This window comes from Lepisosteus oculatus, chromosome 27, assembly GCF_040954835.1.
Source record: "Lepisosteus oculatus isolate fLepOcu1 chromosome 27, fLepOcu1.hap2, whole genome shotgun sequence".
Classification (NCBI taxonomy): Eukaryota; Metazoa; Chordata; class Actinopteri; order Semionotiformes; family Lepisosteidae; genus Lepisosteus; species Lepisosteus oculatus.
The window spans coordinates 4,306,379-4,318,911 of NC_090722.1; the positions used below are offsets into that span (position 1 = coordinate 4,306,379).

Genomic DNA, 12,533 nt, shown 5'->3' on the forward strand with positions numbered 1-12,533 from the left:
GTAAAACTTGTGACTTGTGACCCAAGTCAATAGTGTCTCCTGGTTTACATTCAAAATATCTGATGGATTTAACAGATCCCCTTGACTGAGCTAGTAATTCTCTTGGTTCTTGTAGTGTATTTTGTTTTCTGCCCTCCCAGTTTGGAATTCAGAAGACCACCCATTGAGCCAATCAGCTTTGCTTATGTGGTGAGTCTGATAGGAGAGTCAGTGCCGATTGGAGGACCAGACAGGTTCCTTGGACACTCCCATCCATGGAGCCAATCAGCTTTGGTTATGCAGTGACCTCAGTAGAGCCTGACAGGAGAGTCAATGCTGATTGGAGCATTTTTTCTCACTTCTCTGGGAGAACACAAGTAAGCCGATTTTTGCTCGACTCCTCGTTGCACCAAAAGAGACGATTGAGCCCTGCCTGGCTCATCCCAGGTGAGCCCTGGTGGCGCTCTGTGAGTTGCGCATAACCAGGGCTCAGAATCTTGACACCTGGATCGGAGAGCGTGTTGTGTGCCCTTAAAGTTATTTCTAGTGGGGCTACAAGGGAAGTCCTAGTACTTTATTGGAAAGCATCATCTCAGAAGCCTGGGCGAGATTTCAATGTACCAAAGAAAATGCCCAACTAGAAAGGATTCTACTTCATATTGAAACTGAGAGTGCAGGTTGAGGACAGAGAACAGAAGGCACTTTACGGTAAGAGGTGTAGGTGTCTGGAACAGCTTGGCCAGCTGCAGTGTCAAAGGACATGGCCTGAAATCGTGCAAGAGATACTTGGATCACTATGTCACACCCCAGCGTGATGAGCCACATCGCCCTCACTCATTTGCAACTATAACTGTTTGTGTTACTGTAGCCATCGAATGATCAAATGCATTACAAAATAATATGTTTTTAACAACATTTGAGCAATTGAGTGCTCGGCTGCAAAGAATCCCGAAATGCTCTCGAATACATGCGCTGCTGAGTCCCCAGGACAGTTTGCGAGCCGCTCCAGCGGAGCGGAGTGAAAACAGACTTCGCAATTCGACCCGCTCCAGGCTGATATCAGCTGGTCTAGAATTCCAAGACCATTTGGTCAGACTGCGCGGGACTAGAGGTAGAAAAGCCCGTGTCGCTCTTTTCAACCCGAGGAGGAGGGGAAAGGAAACCAGTTCGCAGACAAAGGGTTACGAATTCCTGGATGGGACGGCGAGTCGTTGATTGACGCGTTTTACTATCCGCCTTTAAAAAAAAAGAGAGATATTTTTTTTTCCGTTACTGGAGCGTGTAGCAATAACGCGCGATATGATCAGACACTAGAAGACTGGATTCCTCTCTCTTTCCAACACACGGAGGATATCGGCTTGCCCGGACGGCGAATTGCTGAACCCAGACTGCGGGTCAGGCGAGCACCTTCAAAAAGGGGGGGATTCCCAACTCGAAGAGCTCACCGGGAGTTTCTTTTCGACTGGCCGAGTTCCACGCACGATTTCGGGAGACATGGGTGCGAGCCACTGGTTGCCCGCTCTGCTTTCAGTCTCTGTGTTGGTGACTGCCGGCGTCTGTGACTCGGACACGCAGGAAATGCAAGGTAACGTAACAGTAAAATAGCCTCCCGTGCTCTTTTCCACAGCAAAGAAGGGGAGAAAGACGTGTTTCGGGAATGTTTTAAATAATAACCCCCACCATAATCTACACGCGCGCACAAAAGTACTGCATGAATAGCTGATACCGGCGCCTAATGCAGCTATTGAAACACATTTCTTTTTAATAGCAGTATTTTCTTTTACATCGTTTTCTGTTCTTCTTTAGGGAAGTTTTGTATTGTCCCTTATTTAAACGCTTGCTGGGATTTTGCACTTTTTCGTGGCCTACAATTAATAAGTTAACCCGAGACATATATTTTTCAGTCTGTGCAGTTGAGCTGCAGTCTCCTTTTCCAAAATTCCCACGCACAATCAATGCCGTTGTCCTCAAAAGGCATCGGTAGCACGTCTTACTTTCTCTCGTTTAGACACAGCCTGGTCAGCGCTAGAACAATGAATGAACTTGTTTCGCTACGTCTCATTAGAGTCTAACTTGTTATCCGGCGAAACATTTTCCCTAACGTCAAACATCTGCATTTTTTTTTCCGTTTCACCTCTCTCCGCAACGCCGCCACCGAGCTCCTTAAAAAAATTCACTACCGCAGGATTTGCATCTCTTCCTCCGCCGCCCCCGCCTCGTGTAAAGGAAGAAAACAAAATTAACTTCGCAGGAATCTCTTTAAGGACGCAGAGTTTCAAGCCCCGGCTCGAAATCCTACATAAACGTCGTGGCAAACTAGTGCACGAGTTTAAAACTCGAAGCACCGCCTGTTACATGTCACCGAAATGAAATGACTAAATAATCTGGTTTCCTCTGAAGACTGCAGCTGTTTGGCATGTGTGCCTGCCGGCCTCTGAATCACGGATTTTCAGCATGTTGCACTGCCGCACGGCGCTGCCGCAGCTGTCAGGCGCCGCAGCCGAACTGAATCCCCTCAGGTCACCTCGTCGAGGGCCGGTTCGGCAGACCTTTAGGGTTTCCCTGCCTGAGATGTGTGCCTATAAGGCTCTCCGAAAATTCTATTTTCCAGGCTTTATTCCCGTTTTGTGGGAAACAAAAGCTGGTGCCTTTATGGAAAAATAGCGCATCCCAAACCCAGAACAGGAGTCGCTGTTTTACACAAAGGGTTGTGGGTGCCTGGAACAATTTAACAATTTGTCCAAACTCCCAGCCTGGCTGCTAATTAGATTAATTAGCTCTAAACATGCCAAACAGCCCCCATCCTTTCATTTATTTTTTAAACTGCTGGAGTCTATCCCAACAAACAACAGGCACAAGGCCGGGGTAGACCCTGGATGGGACACCAGTCCATCACAGGACACACACAGACACGCACACTCACACCAGGGCCAGTTTTCCCAGACACCAATTAACCTGCTGGCATGTCTTTGGACTTTGGGAGGAAACCAGAGCACCTGGAGGAAACCTGTGTGAACACATGGAGAACATGCAAACTCCCCACAGACAGCACCCCAGGTCCAGAATTGAACCCAGGGCCTCGACACTGTGCCGCCCCAAATTTCCACCTTTATCTTTTGCAAACTCTGGATTCCTTAGTGAGACACATCAGTATTAAGTGCTTTGTGTCCCACCCAGTTTATGAACCCACAACCTTCCAGTTACCAGCCCAGAGCCCCAGCAATTATCTAGATGTGCTGTGGGCAACATCAGCTGGTCAGCGTGTGAACGTCCTGTCTGTGACTGAACAGAGGCCTATTGTAGGTAGGGTAAACCTTATCAGGAATTGTGTTAGCACCTGCCCTGTGCTATCTCCTGTACTTCATAAAGGGACCATAGCTTTTGGCTTAATTATTTTCATCAGACCACATTTTATTAACCACAGGCTTGATTGAGGTCTTGTGACTCAGATGAGTGAGTCACAAGAATTTGACTGTGTTTCTGATTTTCATGTCACATTCTTTATCGCCTGGCTACAATGGAGGCTATATATGTTGCTGCACAATGAAAACACAGCAGTCTCCTTTTTGCGTGAATAGCTCACTGGGTCCATACTCCCCGTACTGATTTGCCAGTATGTTGTGAAGAGTGGGCAGATATTGCTAGGTTTCCTGTTGTAGTACTAGTGTGCTTTGGGGTGACGGCTGAGCTCAAGTCCCAGAAAACGACAGGCGCTCACTGCTTGAGCCGAGTTAACATTTCCAAAACGAGGTAAGAATCTGGAAAAATCACTGTTCAAAACCAGCATTATTTTCCTGTGAAAATTGCTTTCAGCATAATTGAAGGCCGGCTGCCTGGAGAAGGATATACAGTACTGTGCTCCTCCATCAGCAGACTAGTCAGGAGAATCCAGAAAACCAGCTCTGGGAGGGTCAGGATTTGTCCTACACGGCAGAATGTCACAATTCCAGCCCAGGACAGTCACGGCAGTCTGATCCATCTGCCCGATTATTTCCAAGCCACTGTGGCCTTAGCTGGGGGATCAAGCTCCTGACCAGAAGGTCCCGGGTTCAATCCCAGGTAGGGGCAGGCGATAGAGCTTGCTCTAATTCCTTCCAGATGGCTCACAGGTCCACTCGGCCTGTTTTCCAAGTGAGTACTGGGGGTTAATCCTTCTGGGGGTAACAGGCTGGCCGGAGCGTGATGCTGACCACATCACCTCCACCTCCAGTGCCGGATGGGCAAGAAAAATTGGGGCCCCTTCCCCCCATCCCCCCCATGGGCCTTTATGGCCTGAAAAGGGACCTACCTGTGGCCTTAGGTCAAGTCACAAGTGTGACGACATGGAGACCAGAGGAATAAATCCATACTCCTCCGTATCCCGAATCCCACCTCCTCCTCCTCTTCCTCATATGATGTAATCCCCACAGGTGGAGGACAGGGCAAGGCACATACTTCATAACAAACAGAAGCAAAACTGACACGTGTACTCTCCACCAACAGCCCCATCGTCCGTTGCTGTGTCTTATCTGCTTGGTAAGATCCTGAGCAGGAGTGCTGTAGGTGAGTCTTGTGTTGTTGACAGTGCAGACCTGGGCTGTAAGCTCAGCGTGCTAGAGTGACATGGACAAGCCCGTGGGCCAGCTGGGTTTCCATGCTCCACCACTTCTGCAGTGTCGGCTTTCTTGAGCATCAGTGTAGGAAGTGAGCCGGACGAAAAGCACACAAAGCTGAGAAGCAGCAGTCCGGCCTCTCGGTTCGAAGAGGGTTAAACTGGGATGTTTTCCAGTGGCTCACACGGGGGCTGGTGCCACAGGAAAATGAGATGCCCCCTGAACTTTGCTGCTGGGGCTGGATGTGTTCCAGGAATGTGTGCCAGTGGGAAAAACACACTTCTTGTGCAGGAGGGAGAAGCCTGGAGACCCCGACCCTCCTGTGAAAATCCAAAACATTCGTTGTGGGACTGGGGGCAACGGTACTCATTGTTAAATGCCAATGAATTGAGACCTTACTCCCAGATCGTTCCCACCAGTGTCCCACAGAGAATCTGGAATCCCGGGACAATCCAGGAGAGCTAGTCGTGCAAATAAAACCCCTGTGCTGGAAAACTCTCATTGCAATAGAATGCTATCATCTAGCTGGCAGCATTGCTGTAGGGCAGGGCTGTTCGGTCTGATCAGTCAGTTGGCACCACCATAGTAGGTTAGTCTGCTGTGGCATTACAGCACTTCAGTGCAACCGGCACCTGGATTGTTAAATTGATCCTTCTGGTTATCAATTAATTAAGCAGCGGATAGTTGCAAAGTTCTTCACTGCAGTGGGTTGGGAGAGGGACTTGTTGAGTGGTCCTGCTGCAGCTGCACGGTCGCACCTCTTGTCAAAGTCTACCGTGGTATTCGGTTATCTCTCACTGTTGCACCATGCTTATTGCTCGCATTTGATAACGTTCGGTTACAGAACCCTCCAGCTTTGCATTCTGGCTGTCTTTAGCATGCTTTAGTGCCCAGAAAGCTGAGTAGATCTGTCCTCTCCATTCAAAGAGGTTTAAAACTGGTTACCATAGTACACATAGCACACAGTGCTTTAGTACAGTTCTGGGGCGAGACCTTGTCGATATCTCAGTCAGGCACCCAATGTAAGATCTGGAGATCACAGCTGGGCTCCCAGGCCAGGGTGATCCACTGACCTGCCCCAGGTGACTTGCTCAGGGCCTGGCTGCATAATCACTCGTATCTGGCACTCAGTCCTCTCCCTCACTTGATCTCGACCAGCAGTAGTCAAGCCCCCTCCAATCTGACAGAGCACTAGTGAACTCGCTCTGCTCTTCCAGTCCCCCTGTGCAGTGTTTAATGTGGTCTACCCAAGTTCCTAGCTCTAACGTTTTGTACCATCGGCATCTCTGCCTCCCAGCCATGCTGCCTCTGCAGTGACAGTAGTTATATGAGCTGGTCTGCTGCTCGGGCAGACTGCTCTCCAAGATCTCTTAACGGGCAGCATCTGTGACCTCCCAGGTGAGCAACAGCTGACACCCTATCGCGCTGTAGGTGTTTTCATGTTCTCAATTCAATTCAATTCAATTCAAGGTGCTCTATTAGCATGACCGATGGGCACAATCAGTGTTGCCAAAGCAAATAAAAATAAAATGAACATGAAACAAAACAAAAAATAAAAAATCAAATCTACAGACATATTACAGCCATTTACAACAAAGACATATCATAAAATATTGATATATACTGTAGACAGATGGAGCATTACTGGGAGACAGGCTCCCTGCTCCTCAGGCTGGGACAGGAGATCACACACTGGGCTTCTCTCTCTCTCTTGGCCTGAGCGTCCTCTGCGGATGGTCTCCCTTTCTCCATTGCTGGCACTGTGCCTGTGTGCCCAGTCTCCAGCGTCCGGCACCTTTCAGATGTAATTGACTCACTAGTGGGGGGGAGAACTGGCAGGCAGAGGCAAAAACAGAGGGGGAACAATAGAGGGGATGAAGGCAGGGAAGTCAGGGTCCAGTGAGCTCTCTGCTGATTTCTAGGGGGAGGGGCTTGGAGACAACAGGCAGGAGAATGGCTGGGAGGGGGGTGGGCTGGAGGCATTGTTCTCTCACAGGGAGAGCAGGGCTTTGATGTCCAGCCAGGTGTCAGAGTGAATTACGCAGCGTCACCCCTCTGTCTGGGAAGAGCTGCGGGGCCCTGGACACAGCGAGCACGTGAGAGCGAGCGATCCTGTCCTCGGCTCCAGCCGGACGGGTGAGAGCGGCTCATGTTCTACTGCACGTGTAATTCATTGGTGACTAGGCTGGATTAAATCGAGGAGAGAAGCAGCAGGTTGACCATGACTGGAGGGAGGAAAAGTCTTAGTTTTAAACGTGACAGAGAGAAAGTGGGAGGGGCTGTAATTGCAATACCACGAGCATTCAGGGACTGAAGGGAAAAATAAAGTTTAGGGTCACTCGGGATAGTTTAGGAGATTTACACCGAGAGTTGTGGGAGTCTGGCACTAGCTCCCAATTCATGAGGCAGACGTCGACTCCATGTGACCCTTTAAAGGGACAGGGGGAATTCTGAAATTGCTTAACTAGTGACAGCCAAACAAGCAAGATAGCCTCTTATCCGTTACGTGTCCTGTATTTTCATGTTCAGAACAGGAGCAGCGCTGACACTTCCGATACAGTTTTTTGGAAAGGGTTTGGATGGGGCAAAACGTTCAAGATCAAGATTCCCCCCCGCCTCCTCTCTCGCTACCTCTCCTTTCCCTGTTTCCCCTTCTCCTGGTGCACCAGGGGGATCTCTCCCATTGTTGGACTGACTTTTTCCCTCTCCCTTTCGTTTCGGAAGGAGGGATCAGGACTCTCCATCTCGTCCCCGATCCCGACTGGCTTGGAACAGTCTCTTCACAGGCCTGGAGCGCTAAACCAAAGCCTTCTCGTCACACCCCACAGCTCCAGCGCCACTTCGCCAGTGCAAGGAAAGCACTTTTAATGTGCCGAAAGGGCTGTTCCCAAACGGAAACTGGTAACTCAAACATAAATGAAAGGAGCGCAGGGCAGTCCCTGTCGCTGCTGGTCAGTTCTGGTGCGACTGCACACACACCTCTCCACGTTTCCCCCTTTCAGCCTCCCTTCCTTTCCTAGGCAACCACACAACTCCCCCCACTCCTGAAGGTATAGCGGCCCTAAATCTGGGGTGCCCCCCTGCCGAACGTCAGGTGAGGAAGTGGCGATCGCTACAATCCAGTACGAGATTGTGTGTGTCCCCCCCCAGGGGGGCTGGGGTTCAGGCTGCTGTATGGGCTGGGTGTCTGCCTGCAGCCCTGTCTGTGAGATCTGGGGCAGGAGACTCCTCTGGCCTGCGAGTTCTTTGGCACAGCTTTTTTCTCGAACCTCCATTTCCACCCAGACTTGCAGGCATCACAGACGGCCTCCGCCCTCTCTCTCTCTCTCCTCTTCTGCCTGAATGGCTGCTCTGTCTGAGGCTCTATCTCCTCCCCGCCGTCAGCGCCGTGCAAGCGAGGCAGCGATAGCGGAGGTGCAGAAGCAGATAGGTGCAGCTACAGAAGGCAGCCTTTGTGCTCCTGAAGTACTGAGCTCCCAGGGGCTGCTGCTCTCCGGGCTCTTGTGGACTTGATTAAAACCTTTCTCCTTTTTGCCATGTGTGCCCACTGAGGTTGCGACACGTCGGCTTTTCTCAAACCGGCAGTGGCTGAGATTTGCAGCAGATCCGCGGTTCGGAACTGGCAGTTGTAGTGCAGCTCATCACACTGTGTCAGCCCTGATTGCACCAGCTGGGTGGGCCTGCAGGGAGCACACTGCCTGTCTGGGGAAGGGATTCAGCCTGTCTATCTGCTCACAGGGGCCCTGAGCCCTTCCACTGCTCTCCGGCACCTACGGGTGTCCCTGCCGGGGCAGAGTCCCGTCAAGTACGTTGTTTAAAGACCCTGTGCGCGACGGTCCTGCTGCAGCTGCACGGATGCACTTCTTCTCAAAGTTTACCGTGGTATTCAGTTCTCTCTCACCGTTGCATCATGCTTATAGCTGGCATTGAGAACCTTCGGTTACAGACCGATGACGGTATAATCCGGAAGAGTCTGGAGAAGGACATCAGGGGAAGATACAGCAGGGGGGGGGAACCAAGTCCAAACGGGTCCAAAAAGGGGGTTATCAGGGCGCTGTCCATAATCCAAAGGCCAGAAGATCCATCCAAGATGAAGACATTTAAAATCCCCGGGAAGGGGGACCGAGACCGGGAACACAGAGAACTAAAAGCATAACGGGACCAGGCGCTCCGAGCCCCGGACTCAGAAGGTCAGGACGCCCTGGTGAAGCCGACGCCATCGGGCCACTCCTGGACCCGCTGGTAGGCGGGCTTCTAGCCATCCGTCTCCCAGTGCTGAGCCAGGAACCGCGGAGACGCTAGGCTTTTACAACAAAACACAAGCAAGACACACTGGGAAATGTTCACATTACTCCTATCCTGGAGTCCTTGCACTGGCTTCCGGTCAAATTCCGCGTAGACTTTAAAACCCTCATGCTCACCTATAAGGCTTTACATGGCTTGGCACCTCAATACCTGTCTGAACTTTTATCACCCTACTCCCCACCTCGCAACCTCTGCTCTTCAAATTCTGCCCTCCTTACTGTCCCCCAAGCCCGTCTACATTGTATGGGCGACAGGGCCTTCTCCTGCTATGCCCCCAAGCTCTGGAACTCTTTGCCCAAGGATATCAGAGAGTCATCTTCTCTAAACTCCTTCAAATCCAGACTCAAAACCTTCTTCTTCAGAAAAGCCTTTACTGAACTGGTTCCATTCTTCACCCCTCTGCTCTTCTTAATACCACCTTCCACGGTCTCCTCTATTGTTATTGTTGTATTGCTGTAATTATAATTGTGTCCTATCTTGTGAAATCTTCTTATTTATTGTTGTAGTCTTCTTAATTATTGTTATTGTCATCCTGTAAAGCGCTTTGAGAAGTCACCTTTAAAGGCGCTATATAAAATAAAGTTTATTATTATTATTATTATTATTATAAATGACAAAACCCAATCCCAACGGAAAAGGGCAGGAGCGCCCTCCAGTGGAGGGACGTGGAACATGACAACAGCAGGCTGCTGCAGCCGACGATAAACCATTTTTGAGCCCCAATGGCGCGGGGTTGAGGGCAGCCGAGGGCAACAGTCTCACCAAAAGCAATCGGCCCCAGCATCCAGCCAGGAGAGGAGACTCGGAACACGTCTTTGAAAAATGGATATTGTTTCCAAAAATTTATGTCAAAAATCAGTCAGAAGAATTTGTTTAAAAACTGCGTCTTTGCAGTTCATGGCCTTCCAGGTTTAACCCTTCAGCAGTGAGTGAAATCGAGTCGAATTCACGGACAGCCTGTCTCCTGTCTCGTGATCAAGGGCTTTAAATCTCCTATGCTATTGTATGCGACACCCTAGTATGCAACCCTAGTATGACATACCCCAGCACGGTGTTCAGCACACAACAGACTTAAATATTTGCAACACTCCAAATATAATAATAATAATAATTGCTTACACTTATAAAGCGCTTTTCTGGACACTCCACTCAAAGCACTTTACAGGTAATGGGGATCCGCTCCACCACCACCAGTGTGCAGCCCCACCTGGATGATGAGACGGCAGCCAATGGGAAATTTGGCCAGGACGCCGGGGTACACCCCTACTCTTCTCGAGAAACACCCTGGGATTTTTAATGACCACAGAGAGTCAGGACCTCGGTATTACATCTCTTCCGAAGGACGGCACCTGTTTACAGTATAGTGTCCCCGTCACTACACTGGGGCATTAGGACCCACACAGGCCGCAGGGTGAGCCCCACTAACGCCTCTTCCAGCGGCAACCTTAGTTTTTCCCAGGAGGTCTCCCATCCAGGTACTGACCAGGCTCACACCTGCTTAGCTTCAGTGGGTTGCCAGTTGTGAGTTGCAGGGTGATATGGCTGCTGGCGTACCACCCTGCAATTATCACCCTCAAATATGAGATGAGGTTTTGAGAATGCGTTCCCTACATTCACACTATGGCTCAGGAGGCTACCAGAAAAGAAATCGGAGCCAGTTGAAGACACAAGATTTTGAAAAAACTATCCCAGCGATGGGCTGAATTGGGGGAATGCCTATCCACACAGCAAGGGAGTATTGCAGTTATTTGTTTTCTAAAAGAGGCAATTCCTCACACACATCTTTGCCTCTCTCCCTGGGGCCCATCTGGCAGCTGTTGTTATTTTGTTTCTCAATGCCGTCTCTCTCCCTCCTTGTCTCCACCTCCAGTGATTGACCTGCTGGCTCTGCAGGATGCCAGGCAGAGCGCGGCCGCCGTGGAGAAGGTCGCCGCGGCGATGGGGACGGTGAGCGACATCTACATCGTCTCCGCCTTCCGCCTGCCACCCAAGCTGGGAGGGGTGCTGCTGGGGCTGTACAACAAACAGGACAACACCAAGTACCTGGAGCTGGCCATCATGGGCAAGATCAACAAAGGTAAACCGCGAAGCCCAAAGGGCGACCCCTACTGGTTGGTGGGCGGAATGACAGCATATGAAAGAAGGAGCAGCGTGTGCAGGCAGAGCATCTAGATGTTTTACAAGCCTGTACATAAACGCAGATAAAAATCCAGCCTGGTTCCCCCCCTTCTTCTCCTCAGCTGTCTCCTTCCAGCTCTGTCTCTATTTATTATTTCTCCCCTTAGGTCCTGCAGTTGTGGGGTAAACGGGTAACATGTCCCCTTTGCATTGTGGGTAATGCCGAGATGCCCATAGGATCTTCTTCTTCTCCTGGTCCGGCCTGCTGCGAGGTTTTGTTCTCCTTAGTTTTGGTGCTGGGACTGGCACACTAGGCTTTCGGATTTGGACGTCTTTTCCCTTGATCCCCGTGGGTCGAATGAGCTTCCAGAGAAAGGAAAGGTGCGCTCATCTCTCCAGGTGTTTTAGATAGAGTGTTCACGGCCTGCCCGTGATCTTTGGCCGAACACCTATCCCACACCACGAGGAGGTTGCTCTCCATTTCTGTCTGCCAGTCTCCCCTGGGGCAGCAGGGTCAGTGAAAGGGAGGCACTCCGCGGTCGCATCTGTTTGGTCTGGGTATCAGGAGTGGCAATAATGACATGGCGTTCCGTGGGAAGCGCGGGCGAAAGGGAAAGACCACGAGGCGGGGCCGCTGGCTGTCAGAGGAGCCTTTGGGCTCCGGGAACCCGCACGCGCTCGGAACGCCGGGCAGGGACCCGAGAGAAGGCTGGAGCCAGCCGCGGAAGCCGGAGTCGGAGCCTCAGAAGGAGCCAGTGGCTTCTGCCTGGACTAGTGGGCGAACAGTAAGGGGCCGGCGGGAGGACCCCCGCTGGACGCCAGGCGCAAGGACGGCCCGTAGGGGCCGCGGGGGGGCTGCTGCGTCGTTGACTTCAGGAGCCGCGGGTTCGGCCTCAGGGCAGGACCGTGACTGGAGTGCCTGCTCTTCTCATGGGGTCAGGCATCAGCACGAGGAGGGGCAGCTCACAGGGAGGAACCCCGTGAGGGTGGGACTTCAGCCAGCCCGGTACGGATGTCTCGCCCCTCTTGTTATCCGAGAAGGCTCGCTCAGCGCACTGACTCCAGTCTCCTTCCAGCTCTGGTGCGCTACATCCGGGAGGACGGCAAGCTCCACACGGTCAACCTGCAGAACGCCAACCTGGTCGACGGGCGCACCCACTCGCTCATCCTGCGCGTGGGGGGGCTGCGGCGCGACAACCTGGCCTTGGAGATGTACGTGGACTGCCGGCTGGCCGACTCCAGCCAGGGCCTGCCCGGACTGGTCAAGCTGCCGGCCGAGGCGGACTCGGTGGAGATCCGCACCGGGTTCAAGGCCTACGCCAGGCTGCAGGTGGGGGAGGCTCATCGTCATTGGACGGCCTGTCAGCCAATCAGAGCTGGGCCTTAGCCGAGCTCCGATTGGTCAGGCCAGCTTTCAAAGGCTTTGGAGACAGTTCGGTATGTTCTTCCTAGGTATACATCTCGGAAGCTATGAACGAGAAAAGAAATCAAGCCTGTAGCCAGGCTTTGCTTGACTTATTTTCTCTGAGAGGTGTGTTA

At 51.6% G+C, this 12,533-nt stretch overlaps 1 protein-coding gene across 1 annotated transcript in view; it reads left to right on the plus strand.

The window, feature by feature from the left end:
* The first annotated feature begins 1,060 nt into the window (after positions 1-1,060).
* The window catches only part of thbs3a (thrombospondin 3a), a 29,427-nt gene continuing 17,954 nt past the window's right edge, over positions 1,061-12,533 (plus strand). The window contains exons 1-3 of the mRNA XM_069185013.1: positions 1,061-1,564; positions 10,747-10,953; positions 12,071-12,324. Coding sequence (XP_069041114.1) covers positions 1,474-1,564; positions 10,747-10,953; positions 12,071-12,324 — 552 coding nt within the window. The 5' untranslated portion in view covers positions 1,061-1,473. The remainder of the gene's footprint in view (positions 1,565-10,746; positions 10,954-12,070; positions 12,325-12,533) is intronic.